Below are 26,779 nucleotides of genomic sequence, written 5' to 3' on the forward strand. Positions count from 1 at the left end.
TGCTGTATGAACTGTATTGTGTTTGTTTGGCTTTGAGATGTAAATCAGACCAATCTCCTCTAATTTTGTCCTCGGGCCTTGTGAAATGAGTTTAATTTAGCAGCAAGCCCTTTATTTAAAAAATAAATCTAACAGGTCCGCACGATGACCTTTCTCTTACATGTTGACGATTTACATTTTCCACCTTCTTTTTTTTTTACAGCTCTGTGATATGGAGTCACACTGTGCAATCCATATTCAAATATTATTTAAATCAGTTGCTCCACATTTGCATGTGAAATTGAGAATTTGAGGCCAGGTTGCCTGCATACTGAGCAGAGGGATAACCTTCATTGGAGATGGGGATGATATTGCAAATTAATGGGACAGGGTATTAATAATTGTCATGAAAAGGAGGTTCTATATTGCCCACCACCATAACAGAGTGTTTTCCTCCCATGTAATGAGTATGATATCATTTCCACCTCTGTTGCTTTCATCTCAGGAAATAATGATGCTCTCTTCAAATAAAGACAGTTATGGCGTCACTCTTGCATTAAACACAAGAAGGTGGCTTCCACAAAAAATGCCTTTCATATTTAGGGGCAGAATACAAAAACATAAATAAATCGACTTGCCTCAATTTTTCCCAGGAAAACAATACCATAGGTTGTCTGTGCAAGATATGAAGTAACATCATGTTTTAAAGTTCGGTGACCTTTAGTAGCTGTGTGAATTAGTGCATGTAAAATGTCCATTGGTGGGGTAGAAATTTGCACGCCAGTAACCAAGAAAGATATCTTTTATAAATTTAACAAACAGTCGATGCAACTTAAACTGCAGTCTGTTCCTAATCCTAATCAACACACAAGACAACATGCAAGAACTTCAAAGGGCGGGGTCTGTGTGGGCAGTTCACACCTTTTGCGAGACTTCGTTTTCTTCTTTTGACTGTAGCTAGTTCTTCATATCTATAGCAGGTCGTTATCATGCTGCAGAAGGAATTTAGTGGTCAGTCACATGTCGACCCAATGGTACTGCATAATGGACAAGACCAACACTTTCTCCGTTATACTCCATATTTATTTATAGCATTATTATATGTCACTACAATGTGGTTATTACTTGTAGAGTACTGTCTGACTCTATAGATGGTGCATGGCATAGTTCGAATAACCAAGGCGTATGTATGTAAAGATAACCATCTTTACAAGCCAATAATCCAATCAGCAAATTTCCTAATTTTCTGTTAAATTTGTTTATGATAAATTTTGCATGCACCAATGAGATAGGTGAAGAACGAGGTCAAGTACGTGAAATTTCTTTTCAGCTTCTACAACTAATCTGTAACCCAAGTTATTAAGCAAAATAGTAATAAATAAATAATAATAAAATTTCTGTGTTTGCTATTTAGGTATAGAAGATGACCTAAAATGTTTATTTTATTTTATTTGCATAGCTTAAAGCTATAGTTTCCTAAAGCTCCACTGTTCATTTGGGTTTATTCATTATTGTGTATTACAACTGATATATAATTTTCAAAGTCCATGCAAGTTGTAATCTACTATTTTGACCATGATTCAAATATCATGATTGTAAAAATGTGAATACCTGTTTAATGGTCAGCTGCAATTCAGGTGTCTTGCTATCACCAGTTTTCCTCTCCTTTGCCTTGACATGGCATACCAGCTGAGACCTGCTCTTTACCGAAAGGTCTGTTTTTATTCCACCAAATGAAGCAGAGGTAAGAAGGGACAGAATCGATTGTTGCAGGCCAAATTGAACCTGTGTCGAGCTGCAGGCAGCCACAAGATAAAGCCTCTGACGCTGTCTGCTGTGTTTATCATCAGGTGGCCTTTTCTGTGTGTGCTATGCTGCGATTTTGATGTGTTAAGTCATAATAGGGGAGCCACCATTCTTTGGAGGGGCTGCCAATAAAATCTCAGACAGAGGGGATTATGTTTCATGTCAGCCCATTATTGTTTCCAGCTTCCCCTGTACACTTTTTTCTTTACCTGGAGGCCTCTGCCTCAGTTTTGCAGCTTTCTATTCTCCTCTGCCCTGCTTACCCTTTGTTTATATTAATTAATAAGTAATTGGGCTCAGCCACCTCCTAATTGTTGTAGTAACTGGTCTGACACTCCTTGTGATTGTTGGTCTCCATCAGATTGCCATAGTCCCCCATAGTTTACATGGAAGACATCAGGTTGTCTGCAAACCGTTGCCGACTACTGGCCAAGCTGTACTTAAACCTGAAAAAGTGAAAAGAAATCAACATCATCATCAAATGAACAGAAATCAAAAATACTTCCCTTCAAAGTAATAAATAAATGAAAAACATTCTTGGATGGTTTAGAAACATTCAGCCGTTTAGGTCCTTGCACAGAAGCTTACCTGTACACAAATACTGACTCTACAGCTGCCATGGCAACAGGATGGGTCTTTTTTGAGCAGTTTTCTACTCAAGATATACACAAAGGTTCATTGCATGCTACCTTATAACATCATTTGTAAAGGTGATGCTGGTCCTCTGTGTTCACATTTGTTCGTCTGCCATCGTGTGTTATCTTATGCTGCTTGGTACTTGTCACCAGAATAACAACAAATTACCCGACCTAATGTAATGAAATTTTATGGAAAAGTCAAGCTTAGGCAATAAAGGACCCTATTAATATTTATTTAATATTTAGCTGCTTCCTTTAAAATTGTGAGATAGCCAAAAAGCTTCCAAAGGCCAATGCCCTATGCTTTACCAAGATATGAGCAAGTTATTGTTGCTGGCTGTTACCTTACTCTGTCACTTCAGCTGTATGAACTTGAGAAGGGTACATTCATGGTTGTCTATATTTTAATTACGTGTGGCTGCAAAACTATGAATGGAGAGTTTTTGCATATGCATCTTGAGCATGAGCACTTTTTGATTACACAGCAGGACCCCAATTACAGGAGTGACATTTTATTTTAATTTGACTTGCTATTCACAGTTCAAATCAGATGAGGCATTGTCTAAATGAAGTTTAAAACCAAGAAGGAGGGAAAGTCCGCTTGAAATTTGCCTGCAGAAAAACGTTCTCCCTCCTGTGACTGGAATCATTTTATTATAATAATTCCCCCAGGACATATTTTACAGACACATTTATGATACTTAGAAGGTTAAAATTTCATTTAACTGGTGACCTATATTCATGGAGTGTCTAGCGTGCATCTAGAGCAACAACAGCTTTTAGCAAAGCCTAAAGCTGTTGGTTATTACAATAGGGTGACTGGCTGCAAGCTACAAACCCCCCGTAAGTAATGGGTAAATGGGAAAGCACAGTGAGGCTGCTGTGGGCTACTAGATAACAGCAGAAACACCCCAGTATTGTATATCTTTTGCAATTTTAGGTCCATTGTGTTGTTGGTAGTCTTTTGGCACTTGTAGCAGTCCACTCTTTAACTATATATAGATACAGATATAATAACTATATAACCTCTGCAACTACGATCACTTAAAATACCCTTTAACATATTTATTTGTTATGTGATTATCATTTTGTTTATCTATGCATTGCGTCCCAGAATAAATGGTTAACTGATTTAATAATTCCTACAGAATCTTTGCAAATAGAAAGAGTGATTTCAATAAGAATCTCTTCTTTAGCTGACTGAAAGACATTGCTGTAGTGTTGCAGTGCATCTGTCTTTAAAAAGACACTTGCAGATTATATTGGTTCAAAAGTTGGCTACATTGGTTATATAGAAAGAAGTGAAATGGACTAGTGTACAAATTGGCGAAGGCATGTGTGATGTAGACCAAGGAAATTGTATTAATTACCTTAATAATTGGCCCCTACATTAAAGGGATCTCATGGCTTGGTTATTCTTTTGGGGGCCTTTATTTACTTGGTTTTACTTCACTTGTTCTCACTTGTTATCAATAAAAAGCTCTTCCTTAAGGATAAAATGTTCAATTAAATTGGTAGTGGTTGCCATCTGCAAAGGTTTTAGATTACAGTGTGTCTTCTTCACTTGACATGAAGTCACCAGTTTATACCAGATGTGGTCAATAGATAGTATTTTACATGAAAGAGTAAAGTTCTTTACATTTTGCCTCTCATTTACAGAACACCAATACACCAATGTTTGGAACACATTAAACCGTGGCAGCTTCCTGCATTGTGTTATAGCTCTAACATAAAGGAGCAGTCATCCCACCCCTCTCTGCAAAGACAAACAAGTTTATGTAACAAGTGCAGCGTCTAAAACATGAGCCTTCTTTGGGTTTCCACTCACAGTCCCATCCATTGAATTTAGTTGGACAGCAAGCCAATGTTAGAAGCACTATATGTAAAGGATTATGGTACTGACTTAAGATTTCTCTCCACTATTAAAAGGTCTCCTTTATTTCAATTTATATTTTACTCTGTGTGTGCATGCATGCTTTATATTCAAACTTTCAGTACTGAAGTGGCTTTCAAGGTCCTTTTTCTATTACATTGACTAATGCAAGAGACTAATTGTTTCACATTGTTGCAGGAAACCCAGTCAATTTTCTTAAACTCAGCTATGTGTCAGTTTGTCCTGCCACATATATCACAGTCCGGGATTGCTCCCCATGCTATATTCAACTACTCTGCATGTGGTGGGTAAAAACAAGACAAATAGCCAGTTAATTCATCTCGTAGCTCAAAAGTCTCATTACCCTGCTGATGAGTTTAAGGATTGCCTGAGGTGGAAAGGGACTATGTTTATGGCTCGGCAATCGTGCGTACCAAGTCTCGTCTCCTGAATGAAAAACAAAAGACATGTCAACACTCCAGCCAAATGAATACTGAATACAACCCTGTTTAAATACTTAATGATTCTACGGTTTAAACATGTGTTTCTAAAGGGATCATACGTCCTCTTTATATGGTGACTTCTAAATGAAGACAAATGTGGATTGTGCTGGAATTGATCTGACCTTTCTCATCATGTAAGGGTTATGAATCTTACTGAGTCTACTTTATTAGTGTGATATAGGGACATAGGAAATCCTAATTTTGGTAGCCACATGTAGGTCACAATAAAATTACATGCAGAAGTGGAACAAGCAGCTGGTAACAAAACTATATTAGAAAAAAGGAGGGTTTCGAGCATTTATGAGTTTAAAAAGAAATTAAAAATTTTCTACCAGAAAATGTTTCCACATTTTGTCAGGCTTGCCCATTGATTACATAGCACGCAGCATTAATGTATTTATAAGTGTAATCCATCGTTTCCACGATTTGACCTGCATTAAAGTAAAGATAGGCTGGATATTTTTTGTGCTATTGGAGAAAAAATAATAACCTTTTAAATAATAGCAACAGAGGTCTAAGAGGAAAGTTGAACTGCTTACACTTCCCAAGCCCCCTGGGCTTTTAGCATGTATGAAGCAAGTGAATATGTTGGGAGAGCCTTAGAACAAAGTGTGGAAGGTGCTTTTTTTCTTTCCTTTTCCAGGAAGAACTGTCAAAAGGCTGCACCCCAAAACACCACTCAAGATTTTGAAAAGAACTATCAATCAATTTCCACTGCTACCCAAAACGCACAAGTATGAGTTGCAAAGATTAGGTTTAAATCCAACCTGCAAAGGTTGCTGCATTAAGAATGAGGACTGTACCTTAAACTGAATAATTTAAAATGTATTCCTGCTTCCACTGCCAAATACCTTGTACACAGCTCCACGGCTTCTAGTGAGTTAGCATATTTAAGACATTCAGTTACCTCCACGTCCTCCTCCTGTTGTTAAGGAACCACCTTAACCAGTCATCCGCACTGGAAGATAAAATCTGTTTGCTAACTGGAGGTGACCTAACGTTTAACAGATATCTCGTCACTATGGCTACTTAGTTTAAGGCCAATCAAAAACAGCCTGGCTGTCTTTTCTCCTGAAATGAATACATAATTTAAATCTAAATCAGGGATGACAATGTGATTATGACCGTTTACAGAGCTATACTTGGATAATGCAAAGGATTGCTGTCTGTGTGGATGGTGACAAACACAGAATGATTAAAGGGTGACATTTTAATACTGGACTGAAGAACTTCACTGAGAGCCTGAAGTGAGATCTATCACCAAACTAGACGGGAATTTTCCTTTAAATGCAGATATGCTGGGAGTTTAGTTATCTGTCAACATCTCTATTTTTGTAACCATTGCAAAATAAATGTTTAACAGAGTCATAGACAAGTTAGACAATAACAACAACATGTCATGATCAATAAATCCAGTGTTGTGGAAGAACACTGGAAGAACTTTATCAGCAAAAAGGAAAATGGGGAGGCCAACACAGATTTGAGTCATCGTCCACCCTACACAGTTCTTATGAGTCATACACCATCACAAATGCACAAACACATTTTTCTTTATTAAAAAATCTACAAAAGACTGATGACATTTATCTCTGAATTAAAGGTAGAACGTGGATCTTCAGCCATACATACAGTGAATTTATGTCTGAAAAGCTCTCACTAAGTACACATCAGGCACATTTTGTTTTGTCATAAAAAAAAAAAAATCACCTCATGTAGTGCATACATATTAAATTTGAAGAGATGCATTTATGGTCATCAGTGTTAGATTTTAGTCTCTGAAGATATTTTTTTCAGTACATACATTTAGTTTTAAGGGGGCCATATTAGATTAACAGTTTTAGGCACTGCAATAATCCATTTCTATCTTCATGAGAAAATATTGCTTTAAAAAAATCCCAGGATTGGTTTAACTGATACAAGTAAAAGTTTTATCTATTACGTATATTTGTTTAACTACTGCAGAGAAAGTAGTTAAACTTCTTACTGTACCTGATAGACATGCTGTATATTTATATCAGCCATCTTTATTAAGATTTGTGTAAATATGCCCAACTACAGACTTTGATCTGTGTGGCTCTCCCAGAGGGAGCTCTTGCGCTACAAATGGGAGGAGAACAGAGGCCAGAGAAACTGAGTAAAGAAGAGAAGTAAGAGTGACTAACATTAATTTAAAAAACAATAGGAAAACTAAGAACTGTTTTTGTTTCTTTTCCTTGATTTTGTCTTTTTCTTCTCCTCCTCATCATTGTTGTTTTGTTCTTTACTGAATGGACAGCAGAGCCAAAATCCAAAACACTGACGAGTTTTGAAGGCAGTCGGGCACTCACTGCACACTGTCTCATTTAGTTGCAGGCAACAGATTTTCACACTATTGTTAATGAAACCTGTTTTTTTCCCCTCAAGACTGAAATAGCATAGGTATGCCAAATAATAATGATTTTAAAAATAAGGTTATTACAGGTTAAGGCTAAATAGGCAGTAATTATGACTGTATGGTGAAACAGGGAAATGAAACGTATGAATAAAGTATTCTGATTCTGATTTGAAACTGCTGAAAATTCATAACACTTCCACCTGTCCCTCTGGAGTAAACTGAGAAGAAATTACGGTAGGTTATAATTAGTATACATTTTTGCCATCTTCAATTTTTAAGTAATAGAAAGAAAAAAAATCTCATTTTAAAAAGTCGCTTCTCTTCTGTGAATATGCACCGGTGAACTGTAGATCATGATGGGATGTCACTGACAGGTTTTCTTAGATAAATAATAGAAAAATATCAGTCAAGTTCATGACCCTCTCCCACAATTTATCCTCTTCTCATTCTAGTGTTCCCACAGCAGTTGGCCTTTCTTAGTCTAGACTCAAGCAAAACCTTTGATAAGACTGAATGTAAACTAGTTAAATAGCAGCAATATTGTCCCACAGATTATTACTATTACTATATGTAGAAATCAGACATATTTTTATTGCAATTTAAAAAAGTGTTAACCTGAACTCGGCACAAAGCATATTTTGTACTTCTTGCATCATGTGTAGTGTATCACATATTTACTAGAATCCAGCAGTTTTCCTTTGCTCTTGTGCTGATGCAGTTGCTCTTTCTTTTAAGATTAACTGTATTAGAAGATGTGTGTTCAGGGGCGCACGAGCACGAACACACCCTTGGGCATACGCCCTGGTAATTGGTGCTTGCAGCTACTGCATATTAATTGACATTGTTATATTCAGTGTTAAATATTTAAAAGCTGGGATTTTGTTGTTGGTTCAGTTTGAATCTGTTTTTTTCTTTCCCTAAGTTTTTTTTTCCAGCTCTCTCTTCTTTTTTCTTTCTTTCTTTTTTTTGCAAAAGTTCTCTGATTCTGAACTATAGTGCATTGCTGTGAAGAAATATATTTATAGATTTCAGGTCAGTTAATAACTGAAGTAAGGTTTTGGTGTCTTGGATGTAGAAATAGCAAGTTAAGTGTTTCCCTTTAGAGGTGTCAGGTGAATTACCTTTAGCCATGTGATAAGGTGCAACTTTGAAGTTGTGAATGAGGTTAGAGGCAAGACTCAACCTCTGCAGGCTATCATGATGACTTGGTATGCCACACCAAGTCATATCCATATCCATCTTACTGTGAATGCAGTCCTGTTTGATGTATTTTAAGTTAGTCATTTCCTTCATTATTATTTTGAAGTTATACATGTGTGCATTTCCTTTTGTGTGTGTGCTTCCAATTCAGCGTCAGCCAAACTGTGGTATTGTGATGAATTGTGGCATAAATACATACTTTAAAAGGCATTCAGGCATTTGTTATTGTAATTAATTAGTAGTTGTACTTGTAAGTGTGACTGAAGCATCAGCATGAGAACATAGCTGAGGTTTTACTTATTCTGCTACTTACCCAACAGCACACTTATTTGGATAACCTAGTCAGCCTAACATGAGTGCAAACATGCATGAAAGATGGAACACATGCTTGCCTCTTCAAGCTACGGTAACTCAGCTTCCATTGGTGTTTTTCATACACCTTGCCTTAAAATCAGTTACCCTAACCGTCCAGCTGTATATTCCTAACTCATAATTTTCTGTTGTTGGCATGTCACAAGAAACGTATCATAACAATATCAAAGAAAAACACGTGTTGACAAAGAGAAATTACCATCTTCAGGTGCATTTAGGTTGCTGGCTGTCAGGAGAGAAGAGGTAAACCCTTTGAGATCCTCATTCTTTTTATTGCAGAGGGCATAGACTTACATATAGCAGCAACACATCACCCTGACTGATTTCTTCAGCACTTCCCAGGGAATTGTCATCACCCCAGGTCAATGTCTAAACTTTCCCATGCATCAAAATATATTGTAATTGACTCCATTTGTAATTCCTCCAGAGATCTGGCACTGGGCTGTAGCTCTGATGGCTGCCAAAAGCAATAAAGTCTCATAGACATGACCCCCATTGCAAACAAGCCCTGCTTCTAGATCGGGAGGAACAGTAAAGTGTGTGTTTTTTGGTGCCTGGCTGTACGTTTCCGATTGGCTGCAGCCCATACTTCCATTCAAATGTCATAATTAAAAAATTATGCAGTCATGTTTTATTCTTCTTGGTTTAACGTTCATATCTCTCCTTCTCTATTTTTGATTGATCTGGTAGCTTAAGAATATTGGATATGGTGACACTGCAAAATTTAGCTGTGTTTTTTTCCAGGATGGGGAGAGAGTGGTGGTTGTAGCGACTCCAGGCTTAACATCTGAGGCCTCTGTTCAGAAGTGATCATAGCAAGGATTTACAGATTAACCGTTACGAATTTAAACCTTCTGATTTTACTCTTCAGGGGGTCATCAATTACAATCAGGCAAACAAATCCTTCATTATGGTAACAGTTTTTCTGCATGAATGCTTTAAGGAAAATGCAAATTAAAAGAAGAAATAGAGCAAAAGCAAGAAGGTTTCATCCTTTTATGTGCAAACAATTAGTGTAAGATTGATGGAAAATTACAGCTGTGACTATTTTTGCACACTGTGCTACTTCCTGCCCTCTGAGTGAAAGTAATAATATCGTTTATCCATACGATGCATCTAAATAATTCAACAAACTGGTGTTTTAATTGTTCACACATGAATAGATCACTAAAGAAGCTATCTTTTGTTCTAGTAAACAACGGGAAACCATACCAAAGGTAGATTATCATTTCCAATGGTTTCAAATTGTACCCTAATATTTACAGGTAATCCTGAGCTCCAACTTTATGCTGTCCATTAAATTTACTCATTTGCGGCTTTCACCTGCCTGCTGTTTTTAGGAGTACATGATTCAAGGTAATCAGAAAGAACAATGTGACTATATTGTCACAGCAACACTATCACTTTCAGTACTGCAACCTGAGCTGCTTTGATTCCTCCTGAAAAGGAAACACATGCAGTTGTGTTTATCCTCTTGTAGCTTTCCTCTGCTGTACAATAGTCTGTCTCCCACTTCATCTCTTATTTGCTTTCAGGTGCCACCGAGACTAAAGAAAAAGATAAAGGAAAATTCTTTGTCATGTTAAAGTAGAAGTATTTGAAGTAGCACTAATGTGTACAACACCTACTTAGAAACACACACAATCAGTCATTGTCTTGACTGGTAGTATTGCGCTGATCAATAACCAATTTTACTCTGATGTGATGAATATACCTTTCAGCACATATTATGTGTAGCTGGTCATGTGAAGAGTTTACTGAAGGTCATCCTGTCTTTACATGTTGCATAGTCAATGAAATGGTGAGAGCTTTGCGTGGGTAAAAATGCAAGCGTGCCTAAAACTGTTTTGGATTCTCGAAGAATTTAACGCCTATAATCTCCAGAGGCTGGAATATTTTTCCACATATGAAGTGCTATTATACTAGCCACTACTGTACCTCTTAGACTTGCAGATTTCAAATATTCACAGAGAATTAATGCAATGGAAAAACAAGTTGATTCAAATGAGAATAGCTTCGGCTGTCACTGTAAAGAAAGGCACCCATTTTTTTTAAACTTTCATTCCTCCCAGCAACATGAATTTCAGTTAAATTGATCCAATATAACATTTGACTTTTTAGTGTTTTATACTCATCCGATTATTAAGTGATGACGTGACGAATCCTACTTCCGGGTCTAAAGTAGTCTGCGTTTAATATGGCTTTTGTGTTGTTAACATGTTTAATGTTTTGTATTTTCTTCTATTTAATCTCAAAAAGCTCCTAAAACAGTCAGTGATCCCTGTTGACCTCCCTCGGCTTTTATTACCGCTAATCATTTATTTAAGCTCAGTTTTTAAAACCTTAGGATGTAACTACAGCCCAGCCCATGCAGCAGTATATGAATGACTAACCTCGTATTGTGGATGGATTATCTCAGTTGTTCTCCTGGCTGAAGTTTGGTCCTTTTACAGCATCCTGCCATGCGATTACATTTGTTCCTGACCACCGAGAACACTCACGTTAACTTTTATCGAGTGGAAAAAAAGTTAGCTTGTTTATATTATGCTAACATAGCTGTGTCGCTAGCGGTCACGTAGCACATCATTATATACCAGCTAGCCCAACTTCAGTGACCCTACAAACTCACTGCTGTTTAGTTTTCTGTCTTCATTTATGTTGGAAGTGATAACAGAGCTGTACGTTTTAATTTGTTTCCAAAACCCCGCAGTCAGGACATGCTATATTGTATTTAGATAGAAGCTAGCGAGCTAACTCCCTGCTAACTTCTAACTCCGTTAAATGTCATAAATTCCGTTTTCATGGATGCCTGGATGTTAAACTCAATTGTTACACCTGGTAGAGCAGAACGCTGATCATTTTATTAAAGATGAAAGACTTTAGACAGTTTTTCAACTCTCAGTAATGCCATAGTGATCGTTTGATATATGGACCTGCAGCGGAGTTTAGGTCCAGACACGGCTAGTGACGTCAGACTGAACAACCGGATTGTCATTAGTTTTTGAGATATATTTTAATTAAGAGATCATTTTTAAACCTAATCAACATATAAAATTGAAAAATGCTTTTATGCAGTCTGTGTTTGTGCATCCTTTCTGTGTGTCCCTTTTCCCTGTGTCATATCCTCTCCAACATACACTTACTTTGCTAAAGGAATAAATGTATTTATCAATGACCTTCTCTTAAGGATTTATGTTGCATTTGTCTTTGTTTTCATAAGTCTTTAGATTATTTAAAACTTGATCTTTTATGCTGCGTTGGCAGCGATGTTCAAAATAAATCTCTATTTCCTTTGTAACTTTTGGCAGCATTGCAAGAGCATTAGTTGAATGATTGGTATTATTTGTCAATAAATCAAAATGAAAATTGCTCCCCTCAACAGATGACTGAATAGAAGGTTGACATCTTCGCATTATAGCGGTTGATTTGGTATCGTGAGCTACACAGTATTTTTCCCTGGCAGTTTATTTGAGGGAAACAAGGCAAAACGCGATGAAATACATTTTGTCTGCCTTTTGTTCTGAGGAATGACTAATGCTGCAATGGCCAGTTTTACCGAGCTCATGTCAATAAATTAAGGATGTCGTTCGCAGTTTTCCCCTCACTCTGTAATTCATACAGCTTAGAGCATCGCTTTAAAATGGCTTTTGTCTTTTCTTTACTTTCTCTTTTCTTCCTACATCGCCACACATCACTCATCCCTCGCTTCTGTGTGTATGATATATACCTACCTGCCCTCTTTATTTCTCCACTCATCCACTTGGAACATGTATTCAGCGTACAGAAGGTATCACTGTAGCTAATGACATCCCATAAGAATCAATGCTGGATTTTCTACTTACATATACAAATTTATGAAAAGTATAAAGTGGCCTACAGCTACAAATTTAATGCTAAATGCATGTATGCAAGTAATCTGTTATGTAGCTGGGTTTCACTTGTTTCCCATCTGGTTTACTTCCCATGTTAACGTTTCTGTTTTGAATTCCTATGACCCCTCTCTGATCTCATAAAAAACACTATGCTTGGTTCCTATGATCAGTTTTTCAGCCAAGCCATTAGTCAGTACTGTCACTCAATCCACAAAAAAACTATCATAAGCCATAACAAATGACAAACGCATTCCCAGTGGCTTGATGTGAATTTAATTGTTTTGCCTCTTGCTTCATCTGTCCACTGCTCGCTTTCCTTTTTCACCATTAGTAAGTCTGAGATCAAAGTGACAAGCACATGTGGATCTCAGGGGCCCTATCAGTCGAGAAACAGACTATGTGATAGTGTGGTCTTCTCAGTGTCATTCCCAGGAGTCAGTTCTACCAGAATTGAGAAGGAGGGATTGTGAGTCTCCCAGTCTACCCAGCTAGCTAGCTGAAAAGTCTAATAATGACAGTGACCTCACCCATCACTCTCACTGCATTGCTTCTAGACCAATCACAATAGGCAATTTCTGTGTATGGGTGTGTGTTCTAATGGAAATGCAGCTTAGATACCCTTTGTGTTTGTGTCAGACAGTATAGTGCATGCGATCCAAAATATTGCTATCCAATTTTATTGTCAGAAAATGAGAGAGGACAAACTCGAGCTGTGGAACTGATGTAAAGCAAGACAAGGTTGACCCTTATGTCAGTGAGACCTGCCACAGCTTTCTGTTTCTCTTCAGTTACAGACAAAAGGATGTAAACACTCAGCAGATGTCAAAGTGGTGCCAAATATTAAAAGTTGTCCTGGGTTGTTGTATTCAATCTGTACTTGAAACAAATAATAACGAGTTCATGCAAAGTAGAACTGGATGGCCCATTCAAATAACATATAACCTATAAGATATCAGCTGGCAAGACCTGTTAATCAGCAGGATACATGTTACTCTGCCGAGTAGGTAGTTTCATCTGCTTGTGTTTAGTCAACATTGTGAAAAATCAAAGCTAGACTGGAATGAAAGCTGACACTCTTAAGATGAAGAATCCCAGAGGTTCTTGTGACCTCGTGTCCTTTCCTGTTGTGCAAGTCCAGTCAGTGACTTTATGAATGTAGCTTCAACTTACATATCCTCAGAAAGTAAAATAAACCCATGTTTAGCTGACCCACGAACCCTCTTTCACGTAGGTTCACTACCAGCTTCACTTCTAACTACTCCTATACAAAGATGTTTCTTCTCAATACAGTACAGTATTTTTGTCAACTGTTTCTCTTTTAGTTCTCAAAAGGCTCGGGGCTTACAGTGTACAGGAAGCTCAAAGCCAGCTTAAATAAAAACAAATAAACAGAGATACTTTTAGTCATGTGCTCTTTATACCATCTCCTCATTCCTCTGATATTAAAGAAAGTTAGTTACTGGCTTTCTGATCAGCCTATTTTTCTTTCCTTTCTCAAACTGGGCAATACCATTTAACCAACATGACATATGTTCAGTTTGAGCAAACTGGAATTTGTGTGTCAATAAAACTAAACCCTTTACAGGAACCTAAACATGCCACTGCATCCATGCTCCTGTCCCATTTGATCCCCTAAGACACTGCATGCTGTTTGAAGTCTCTACTTGAAAGGCCTGATCTGAATATAGTGGATTCCACAGCAACTCTGCAAGCAGTGATTACAGACTGATTAATGAACCACTGCAGACAGGCACACACACCCAATGTGCACACATATTACCACTCGTGCTCACTTTTCTAGGCCATACGCAGATGGATTATGTGGAGTCAGTATGTCACATCGGTCTCCCTCTGCGGTAGATATGTTTGTTTAAATGTTTAACGTTTTCAGGGATGTGTTGTTTTCATCATGGGTTACTCCTATATGGAGCAAGAGCCCGCTCAACTGTTGATACTAACCAGCTTATTGTGTGTGTTTTCACTTTTCCACAGTGTCCGCCGAGATCTTAAAAAGCAGTTTGACCAACATGGAACGGCACATTCAGAGGCTTGAGAATGACATCGAAAACTTCCCCAAAACAGCCGATGAACAAGATAAGTTTGTGGAAAAGATGTCTATATCCTTTTTTTATTGTGTTCATTCCAAGACAATACACAGGTTTGGACGTAAATTTGCTCCCTAACAACATTCGCTTTGAGCGATATTAGGACATTCTTTGTCCTATTTTGTAGCGAGCAGTGGCAAAGGTGTGTGCTGTTTGTGTTCAGCCTGGCTGTGGTAAGCAGTTTAAGTCACTTGGTGTGATAGGTGGCACCCTAGGGAACTTGGGGAATGGATCTGGCTGCCTTGCTGTGAGACGCTGATCAGATCTCCCTCTTCAGTCCTCCCTGGGTCCCAAGAGTGAAATCATGCCTGTGGCTATTTTTACTTCACTCTGCCACTGCTGCCTGTCCCCTGGGGACCTCTAATAGGGACTCTGGCCCCTCACACCAACTTATCGCTTATTCCTGATTTCATCTTTTGGCCGACCACAAACCTCTCCACACAGCCATCCACGAACTCTTTTCTCATGACACCTCTCCTGTTTTGATAACAGAGTGTTTCACTTACACCCAAGCATCTCTAGTCCCAAATTGAATTAGCCATGTCTCTGCACTTTCTTGAATGCCCTTTCTGAGAGGAAAGGTTCTCACTGTATAGGTTTGATCAATAGTGAAAATCAAGTCTGTTGTCAATACCCTGAGGCTAAGGTGCCTTTCATGGGGAAAAACACAGTGAAGCAATCAGCAGGATAGCCTATGTTTGTCTCTAATGTTATAAAGAAAAGAAAGGATTACTCTCGAGTAATTTAAAACATGAGTGGGTGTTTCCATATGCTAGGGGCTCACACAAAAGTTAACATATAACATTATCTTTACTTCCTTTTATCTGATATCTATTTAGGCTAAATCAGCACAATTGGAGGGACGAGAGCAATAGTCCCTAAAAATCTCTTCAAACCAGAGATGGACATTTACATTTTTACATTTAAAAAAAGAAAAAACTGATGCAGAGGCTTCCCTGGCGGCAGCTACTATATGAAGCAGAGCAGGCAGGCAAGAAAGCTGCTCTTTCCCCCAATGTCAGTATTGATTCCCAGGCTCCGTTGAGAACTAGAGGCTTGAGTGAGAGGAAATGGAGAAGTGTAGATATACTGCAGTATGGTTCCTTTTCACTGTCTGGAGTTCCTCCCCAGAGAATGGCAAAGAGAAACTGGCTGGCCATGACCTGAAACATCACCCCTACCCCACACACCCACCCACCCCTACCCATCCTACCTGGCCATGCTGTGGTCCTAGGAATGACGCTCATACAGATTTACTGCAGTAAAACAGATTTTGTGTCTTACTTTGCTAAAGGTTGGAACAATGACATGGTTATATTTTATATTTTATTTTGCAGTGTTGTATTCATCGTTGATTATAAAGTTACTTCCCGAATAACTGGGAGAATAAAGAAGGATGTGATTTTCAGTATTTCATGCATTCTTTTGTGTTAACATGTTAGGATCTATAAAAAAAAATATATATGTTGTTTTATTGTAGCACAGTGCATATTATCAGGACGTCGAAGTAAATTACGTTTTGCACTGTTCATTCCGAGAATTGATTTCGGGGGTCTGATACAGAGGGAAACCTTTGCCTGTATGTGTCTGTGTGCGTCTGTGTTAATTTAGCTCTTTTCTCAGATTTTGCTACCACATTAAATCTCCTCAGATATCAGATCTTGGACTGTTTTGTGTAAATGAGCATTGTGATGGAATGAATCCACATGCATATGGACCATAAGGAGAGATTGAAAGTGGAGACTGCTTGAATCACTGAAGTTTGTAGTACCAGCGTTTGCTATGAGCTTAGGGGGCACTTTAATGCCGAGTGTTGGAACAGTGACAGTGTGAAATACAGGGCCGTATTTTGGGGGTTGACATTTCCTTTGCTGTACATAAGATAGCACAATCAAGGGAAACATACCTTTTTAAACTTTATGCTGGGATTAAAGAAAAAGGATGTTGGTTCCTTGAAGCATGACAGATGGAAGAACAACAACATCTAAAAGTCATGCATTTGATGCTTGAGCAACCCTGAAAAAGTTAAGTGAAGCTCTGTTGTCTTGACGGCTGGGCACTGTGATGAATTAGTCAGACTCCGTTTGTGTGTGTGTGCTAGAGAGAGATGCAGAGAAAATGGGAAGGTAATTTACATTGGATGTGTAGGTGAGTACATATGCTTCTGTTCCAGTCTGTATGTCTTTCATCTTTAACTAGCAAAAAACCATGCAGGGTTTTAAAAAGTGTAGTGACAACTTGATAAAAAAAAGAGGTAAAACAAAGAGGTAAATAGATGGACTTTTTCAACATGATACCCCGCTCGAGACTGTATAATCAAAGTTACATAGAAATAATGGTCCTCTATCATAGACCTGGGAGTTTTAGGGGTCTGCACAATATCTTAGCTGTTCCCAGTAAAAGACCTCTGATGTTGTGCCTGGACTGGACTGCTGGAGCTGCTCATCTATTTTGAGGGATAAAGCTCTTAATAGTCCTATTACCTCTGAAATGGCTTTGGTTTTTACCTTCCACATCTGCTCCAGTTGTTTCTTCAGCTCTGGTACTTCTCAATTTTCTCTTGCGCCTTCTTTCTGATGTTGCTGTCAGCTGGAATTGCTACATCTATCACAACTGCAGTCCTCTGCTTTTTATCAACCATCACTGTGTCTGCTTGGTTGGCCAGCAACTGCTTGTCAGTCTGGAACTTGAAGTCTCATGGGACCTCAGCCCATGTTCTTGACCACCTTCTGTGGTGTCTCCCTCTAGTACTTTGGGACTTCTAGTCCATATGCAGCACAGATGTTCCTGCACACTATTCAAGCTACATGGTTGTGCCTCTCAGTTTATGCTGTCCCAGCTTGCAGCTTACATCCTGTTACTTTGTGCTGGACTGTCTCTTGGGTCCTGTTGGCTTTGGTAAACTCCTGCCTCTGTTACTCTAGTTTAAGGGAGAATTTAAGCGTCCGGTATCATTCCTTAATATGCCACCACCTACCTGAGTGTCGTTGCTGATCATGTGCATCCCCTTATGACCACAATGTCATCATTTTTTTCTAGCAGGGTAACATGACACAAAGATCAAATCAACTTCTTTCTTGAGCTTAACACTGACTTCAGTGCATTCAAATGGCCACCAGATCTCAATCATAGGACAAAGAGGAAAACGAAGACTAAGAAGCCAGAACTAACTTGGTGGAAGCACTTCATTTGGCTTTACTGATACATTTTTCTCTTTCCATTACTGTAATGTATGCTAATTACTGAATGGGGTGTTTGTTCAGCAGTTTTGTGATCTCTATCTGTCAGAAGTAATGGGGGCTCACAAAGGCTGTAGAGTTGAGACACAAGCCCCCAGAGAGCCCTATTTCACCAGAGAGGCTATCGCTATGATGTGCACACACATGCACGCTGCACTTTGCTGCTGAATATGATAAAACAGAATAGGATGAGATTGTGCATGCTAGAATATTGATGTAGAGAGGTGGTTTGGTGGGGAGGATGAGAGACCAGAGTGGACCCTGATGAATACCTTGACATGCCCAGTACATCTCTGTGTACTGTATTCAATGACTTAACACAAACTACTGATATTTAGTTGAACCTTTTACTTCCCAGAGTGCAATAATCACAGAACATCACTGTTGCGTCTTCATACAAAAAAATAACATGGTCCTCTGACTAAGAAATTAAAAATCTGCTATTTATATTATACTATGGGGAATCTTTAGTGTATTTTATATCTGTGTTTTTGCGTGTGTCACATTTTTACACAGTGACTGAGTTTTCTCAGTGAAACGTCTTTTGAATTCTTTCACAAGGATAAGTGAATAGAGCTGTGTGCCTTTAAGCTATTGTACATGGCTGTGTTATTAGTTGAATAAGAAAATAGTCTTACTTTACCCCAAAGTTTAGATAGTCGAGTCTTGAGGAGAGCATTGTCATACTGATGAGTTTAGATATCAGTCTGGACTCCTGAGTCTTAGAGAAATCAAAAGGATTTGTTTCCCTGTAGGAAGGATTTTGCCAAACTATCATGAGATAATTCAAATTGGTAGAATTCCTCCCACATCCACACCTCTCTTGATAATTTCCCAACAAGAACAAGTGACGATTGAACAGCAATACTTATTTACAGTAGTTATTGACACCTCTGGGTGATTAGAGAGCCTGAAGTCCTAGGATTTGGACCCACATAGATAATAGTGTGAGTTTCTCAAACCAGTTTAGTCCTCTAATCAAGACACTGTTTTTTCCAGTCCCGGGGCTAGCTTCTAATACAAACTGACAGATGCATTTATACAGGTACCTCCTTTTTGTTGTTCTCTTAGTCTTCAGTCTGATTTAGTTCGCATTTCAAAGGAAGAAGTTCACCGCAGTGTGTTTATGGATGGCCCCTGTCAAAACAGCAACAGTTGGACACTCTGTTGGCTTCAGGCTAGGTTTTTGCACAGGTGCAGAAATCCCCTGCATCAGCACCACACACTTAAGGTTAATAAATGCCTCTTAGTGAAGCAGTTGTTCTGTTATAGAGGGTGAGCTTGAAATACCCCTCACTTGTTTTGTTTTTTGTTAGCGAGTATTTTTTGCGTTTTTATGCTAGACAGTGTAAGTGTTGTTTGGAAAAGTTAACACAGTTCATTACACCTTTATGTGTTTCAGTATGTAAGTCAGATTAATTAGAGAATCATCATGTTTATTTCTGTATGTTTGTGTAAAATAAAACTGGGTTAAAACATGCTGGTGGCAACACGCTGAGTATCTCCGTATAATGTTTAAAGCAAAAGTACCCCACCCCCCTCGCTGCAAATAAGCTCCCTCTCTTAATCACCACCTTCCTCCAAGCCCCTCATGGCCCACCCCGCCACCCCAACTGAAGTGGTTTCTTTTGCTAATGAAATTCACTGTAAACTGTGTGGCCAATTAGCTAAAACACAGATAAACCACGGAGCCTTTTAATTATCCAAAATTCAGGGGAAACAAGTGTAAATAAGTAGCAGTGCTCCCTGCGTGCTTTAGTTCTGCTAGTGTGCCTTGCACCTTAATGTAAATGTCCAAATAAATAAAGATAACCACTCAGATTTAGAAAGAATGAGTCAGTCACAAGAATAAATAGTAATTCCTCACTTTGAACGTGGCATCTCAGCAGACATACTGATTTTTGACAAGCAGACAAATGACTTATCTGAGCTGCAAAAAGTTGTGAAAATGTGTTATAATTCTCAAGATGCCAGCACGCTTCTCCATAGAAGTATGAACCCTGTTCAAAATAAACAGTATACATTCTTGTGCGAGCTGTTCTCATCAATGCTGGGATGTTCACTGTTCTCCCAGCACTGCACTGGGTGCTGTTGGTCTACAGAGAGCAAGGCTGCAATAAAAAACAAGATAAAAAGCTATATTTCTGAAGAGGTTTATGAATGAAATATAACATGTGTTGTTGCATTTGTTTTTATCTTCTGAGCTTTATAAATATGGGTGTTGCTGAATTATTAGTGTGTTTAAGAAAAAGACAAATAGTGTATGTCTGTGAAGGTTCTCAGTCATCCAGGTCATAGTAGTCAAAGGAGCTTGCAAAGAAAAGCGTCTGGACTTCTTTAGTTGCTTGAAGACGTTTCACCTCTCATCCGAGAAGCTTCTTCAGTTCTAAGGTCAAATGGTGGAGAGTCCCAGATTTAAACCCAGTGGGAGTTTCCCCCCACAGAGGGACAAAAGGACCCCCTGATGATCCTCTAATCACCTGAGCCAAGGTGTGAAACTGGGTGTGGGTCACAATCAGCCAGAGTTTCGGGTGAGCTCATTGTGAAACCTGGCCCCACCTTATCATGCGAATTCCTGAGGTCAGATGGCCCAGGATGTGAGTGGGCGTTAAGGCGTCTGGGGAGGGAACTCAAAATAGTGTAGGCACTATTTCTATAGACTAATAGCTAACATGCGCTATAGTGCACTGAGGTGTTTTACTTTCTGCTCAGATTTAGTCAAACGCTTCAAAACCACTTTACAATACAGGTGGATCCAGGCGGGAAAAAATAGTTCTTTAATGGCAGTCACCTGATTACCAGCTGAATATGATTTTCATTTACTGTAGGTGAAAAACAGGAAGCAACTGAAGTAAATATAAAACTTCACAAGGTCTGAAACTCAGCATTCGGTGATGTACACGGGTTCCAAACTGCTTTGCATCACTGACTGCAAAGAACGTGTATCCATGTCTTAATCCTGATATTTAAAATGGCATTAGGTTACGCGGCAACTTACACATCAAAAATTAAGATAATGGTAAAGTTTCTGTTAGGGTTAGACAGGAGTAGTTAGGTTAATTATCCAGGAATGCAAGTCAATGTGATGTCCTCTTAGGTGTTGTTGGTAACATGATCAGTAACATCACTCTGTGACACCCATAATGTGTCAACTGGGAACTTGCCAAACACTTTTATACCAATGGGACCTATGTGACTTTCTACATGCAAGAACACAAGACTCTAATGACATTTATATGCAATGTAAACAAAATGTCGTATTGGAATTTCATCTTTCTAAGCTACCAGAATAATTTCAGTTAATGGAAAATCCAAAATAAATGTAGTCAAGTTACAAATTACAAATTGCAAAATAGAAATACACAGATTATTGTCAACATAAAGGATCGTGCTTCACTTGGCTTTTCTGTCGCCAGTCGTGTTTACTGCCAGACCATTTCTGTGCTCTCTAGTCATACGAGAGAATTTCCTCGGAGTTTGCCAATCAGTATCTTGTTAGGCTGTGGCACTTGGCCTGATGTGGCAGCTTCATTAACCAGCAGAGTAAGCTTGCTGATAGACTCCCTGGACTGTAGACTCTAGATGCAGGAACGGATGTGGTACTGGAGTATGGGAGGTACCGCCATGATGTACTGGGGATATACTTGTGGACTGATAAGCCCTCATGCCCTATCAGTCTTGTAGGGTCTCCTCAGCGGTATGTTGTATCCTGTTGGGTTTCCGGCATACTCTCTGGAGTCCAAATCACTTTTTTGCATCCCTGCTGAATACATTTATTATAATGTTTGTTTAAAGTTCACATATAGCACAAAGACTCAAGTACTAATCATAAAAAGCTGTCATGTTCTGAATAGAAAATGATTTGTTTAGTTAATCGGTTTTATCATCATGTTTCCATGCGTTGCTCAGCTGCTCTATAGCTTTGCCACTATTGACCCAGGTCTCCGCTGATTATTTCTGCTCTACTGAAAGCCAGGCTAAGGACCCAGTGGCAGAGGCTTCAATCTGCACCTCATTACTTCCCCAAAAGGCCTGGGCTTAGTGCAGGGTAATAGACAGAGGCCCAGTCGCCCTCATTTGTCATGGGCTCCTGGGTTTGATGCAAAGCCCCCCTTGAGCACTTGTTGCTGAGCTCTAATCCTGCAGTAGACACCAACCACGCTTCTCTGCTTAGCCATCCCCGCTCTCTACCGTCATGGCTCATGATTTCACATTCATTTGATGTTTTAATGAAATCCCGGAGACTCAGGTGAATGGCAGGCCCATTGTTGGCAAATTATTCTATCAAATGCAAGTGGATGGGAAACGTGACTAGAGTTATTTGTCTAGTAAATATGAGCCACTGAGGGTGTACAATGCTTGTTTTGTTTTCATGTGAACACACAATATAAGACATTTGGAGTTAAATGACATAGGTTGACTTAAAAAAGATGGTTTGCATGTTTTGAATAACTGTTTGTTATGTCTATTCACTTGGCTTATATGACAACTAATAGCAATGTTACATCTACTATAGCAGAATTTATATGTGAAATAAGTAGCTTTTAATGCTGGCAAGTAGATCACAAAGCAAACCTTTGTACAAAGCTTTTTAATTATTCCAGTGTAGACCAGTATATTACTTTGTAGTATTAATTGCTACAAAAAGGCCTGAGTATCCTTAGCAGAGTATGCAGGTTTAAAGTCACTACAAAATGTAAATCCTTCCAAAGTTTGAGTACTTACTGTCCCCGAGTAATGTTATTACTTTCTTGCTGTTGCTGTCCAAGGGATATATTGTTGTACAACTGTTTGCTACTGGGTCTCTATTGATTTATAACTTGTGGCTAGCTTTCCTCTCCCCTGACAAAACCCACGGATCGCTGCCTCTGCATGACTGTGGGACATCTCTCTGGCAGCATGCTTGTACGTATGACCCCAAAAATCATTTGCCAAACTTATTGACTGGATTTGCTTTCTTTAGAGCAATTACTTGTTCATTATGCAAATAAAGTGCACTAATTGCTTCACATTTGCTAATTGATCATAAGATTCGTTATATGTTTGACATTACAGTTGACTCTTTCAGGAAGATTTTGTCTCCAGCAGTTTAAGCAGTTCATTTTGTGAATAAATTAATGACAGCAAATAACACAGTGGGCCATTTCCCTGGCATGTCACTGTGCACTCAGCTCTGCAAATTCGAGACACAATAGAAAAGTCGGAGGAGAAAGAGATCGCTAATTAAAATGAATCTGTGACAGTCAGAAACACTAACAGTTACAAACGGCAATCTGATGGTAGTCAACAGGGGATTCTCCATTAATTGGCAAAATGAGGCTCATCAATCACACAGAGGGGGAGTGCTGCACAGACAGTATCCTGTCAGAGTCACCCACTGTGGGGGGAGCAGCATGACGTTTGTCTCAGGGACAGAGTCATGTAGAGAAGGAACAGTTTCTTCTCATCGCTCTCTCTTTCTCGCTCTCTCTCGCTTATTTTTCTTTCTTTCTCACTCCCTCTCTCGCCCAACTCTCTTTCTCACCACATGTGGCTCTCAGTAGACATCTCACCAACTCATTCTGACAGGCTTTGTTTTTCCTTGTCTCATTTCAAATGGGGATTGGCTGGCATTCACTGCCAGTCAAGGCCGAGACAGAATTGTCAAAACACCGTGTTGAATTCCAGCTTTTGGAGGATATTCTTTGCTGATGACATGTGCTGAGAGGCTTGTAACTCCATGCTACCTCGTCACATTCAGGCAAAAATGCAGGTACTGCTGATTTTCTATACAAAAAACCTTGATCATGTTGCTGTATTAAAACTTTTTAACCAGTACTGACAGCTATGTCTGAAGACTTAATTGGCATGTATGACTTCCTGCCTACAATGTAAGTGTTCACAAAGCACAGGGTTAATCTTTAAAATCTGCATGACCTTAAAATGACAGTAAAATCTTTGTTCGGTACGATCGGTAAGCACTGATGCCCCTATGATTGAGTAAGCCAAACAAATGCCAGGGAACATAGTAATGTGCCTCTGCAGGCCAATAAATGTGCCCAGGCAGTGACTGGTTGTTTTGTCAATTGAACCAATCAATGTGCTGCGCCTCTTCTTTGTCACTCACTTAGTTTAAGGTGCTTGCATGCAAAGTGTGACTTGAAATAGTTCTGTGAGTCTATTTTTTTAACTTAATATATCTGGTATAGGGCTGTTCGATATAACGATATATATCGGATGACGATATAAAAACGTCTATTGTTTCATTTTACGCTATCGTTTGTTTCATGGTGTCGCAAAATACCAAGCGCCTGTTTTTATGCGTTGTCGTTAGCAACAACGAGCTACATGACGCACAGCTGGAAACATTTCACGCAAGTCGAGATTCACAGAATTTACAGAAAATGTTACATTGTTGTGATTTATATCGTTATCGGACGATAGAATTCTTATATCGGGATATGAGATTTTGTTCACATCGCACAGCCCTAATCTGGTATAGATTGCCATAAATGACAGACCATACTGTTATATGAGATGCGCAGGTAACTGTATATTGATACCATGATTACTTATTTGCGGTGAATCAAATCAAATCAGCAATATGTGAGAAATGTTACTCAAATGGAGTATAACCAACTGCATCTACAGCTTTAATCAACAGGTCTAATATACTTCTTGTCCAAGCAACAGTCATGGCTGTGTTATTTATTCATTAATTTTTTATTAACAATACACTACCAGTTAATTGGTAGGTGTGTTTCATCCCTGCATAAGATGATAGGTTGAGATAAGTTGTCCCCTAAAAGTCCTTCTGGTTGGGCTGATGATTAATAGGTCAGTTTTCTGTGAAGTGGGACCTTTTGTTAGTCCTCAGTATTTTTTCATTGGATGATGCGATATCATTTTAGGAGATAAAATCCTTGAACCCACTGGGATTAACTCCAATAGCAAAGATATTAAAATAATAATGGACATGTTGCAAAAATGTTTTAAATGGCTTCCATCTTCTTTTCTATTTTCTGTCTTTTTCTCACTATCCCACTCACAGTGTATTCTTTTAGCCTCTTAAGCCGTGCAATTTAACAGCATGGGACTGTGTGAGATGCATCTAGTACCTTGACCTTGAAATGACTTTTTGTGTTGACAATTTATACTTGATCCCTGGACTTTTTCCTTTGATGTGTTGCAGCTTTCTTTCATAACTTAAAAACACTGGTTAGGAACTGTAGCGACAAAATATAACTTTCTTTCAACAGCAACTTTCAAGGACCCTCATGTAGGTCGGAAAAATATGAAAAAATGTCCTCGAATTTTTGCAGATTTTGTTTTTTTAGAGCTTACAAAATTAATTGAAAATAAAAATAGGAGGTATTAAATTTTTATTCAAAACTTTGCAGACTGGAACATTTTAAAATGTACGTTTTGCTGTTGTTGTTATATCCCAGGAGCTGTTGTGTCATTGGTTTGTGACAGTACCTGGCAAGAAATAGGTATAAATGTTTTACAGGTTTTTTAAATAACACTTTGATCAACAAAACGTAAGCTTTTCATAATGCGTTTTGTGTCTTTTGCTTATCCCAAAAGTAAAATTCAAACACGCATATTCCCTTTTTTAATGTTTCTTCTTGTATATTCCAATCATTTTCTTTGTACACTTCATTTGGACACTTTTATATATCCAAGATTTGGATTGAAAGCTTTGTAAGACAAGATAGATAGCAAGCAAGGTTAACTGAAAGGACACATCCATTAGTGTTTTTTAACACAGCAAGGTGGTGACAAAGTGTTGTTCCACCGTAACACTTTGTCACGACTTTTACCAACACACCCAAAAACCTTTTTTGTAAAAGTCCAATCGAACAGCATTTTCATCTGTAGGGAGCAGATTATGCCATCTATAATTGTGATTGAAAACTGGTCGGAAAGGTTTCCATATTGTTTCTAGAGGCAAGTTGAAACCCGATGTAGCAAAATAAAGAATTATTTCAGCCATTTGAATGACTGACTGCAGTTTCCATGCGCTCTATGCTCTTGAGGCACATTTGTGATGGATAGTACAGCAGAGGTTATGATGCCTCAAGCTTGTTTGATGCAGCGGTCATATTCTTCAACTTCTGTGAACAAGGTCATGGTGCTCCTTTTGCAATAAAAATCTATTTTCATGTACTCCATTGCTCTATTCCTACACTTTGCATGAGGAAATCGAATTTTTTAGAATGTAATTTATAAATGTGGCCAACTTGTACACTATCCATCTGTTTAATAAGCCTTTGTTCCAGGTGATAAACAGTAAATACATATTAATTGATGTGATGGTTATAAAGAGGACTGTAGCAACTATTTTTGTCATAAATGTTATTGTATTATTACTGCTAATATAATTATATTTAGGATTGTTGCTGGATTTTCACAAAAAAGTATTGACAACACAATACTACTATGCTATAGTGGTTTCTGTGTCACCCAGGTTTTTAGCCTTTTTACAACATTCATTTCAACAAATTAGTCTACAGTATAATTTTGCATTATATTAAATATTGCACTAAATTTTCATCATATACTGTGTGTTAGTTGGTCCACAGCAGGGTTCTTCTTTTATCCAACTTCCCAAAATCCAAGGAACAAATCTAAATTAAATTTAAATGTAAATTTAATTAACTGTATTGTACTTTAGTTTTTCACACATAACAGTGACCCTTTTTAAGGCATAAAAATAATGTTAAGCATGGAATCATAATTTTTATTAAACAGTTACTATGGTTTGAATTGCCATGGGTAGGAATGAAGCATGTGTGCTTCTGTGCTTCAGATCATTGAGAGTAATCGTAGTTTAAGC

At 38.4% G+C, this 26,779-nt stretch overlaps 1 protein-coding gene across 8 annotated transcripts in view; it reads left to right on the forward strand.

Annotated features, from left to right (window-relative positions):
* The window catches only part of diaph2 (diaphanous-related formin 2), a 367,696-nt gene that overhangs the window by 252,008 nt on the left and 88,909 nt on the right, over positions 1-26,779 (forward strand). For all 8 annotated transcript variants that reach the window (XM_086301138.1, XM_086301187.1, XM_086301178.1 and 5 more), the window contains one exon: positions 14,610-14,734. In XM_086301138.1, coding sequence (XP_086157264.1) covers positions 14,610-14,734 — 125 coding nt within the window. The remainder of the gene's footprint in view (positions 1-14,609; positions 14,735-26,779) is intronic.

The sequence above is a fragment of the Aulonocara sp. 'chitande type north' Nkhata Bay genome, linkage group LG2, assembly GCF_057382095.1.
Source record: "Aulonocara sp. 'chitande type north' Nkhata Bay isolate Kocher_YH1m ecotype deep benthic linkage group LG2, A_spYH_male_GT1.1, whole genome shotgun sequence".
NCBI classification, from domain to species: Eukaryota; Metazoa; Chordata; class Actinopteri; order Cichliformes; family Cichlidae; genus Aulonocara; species Aulonocara sp. 'chitande type north' Nkhata Bay.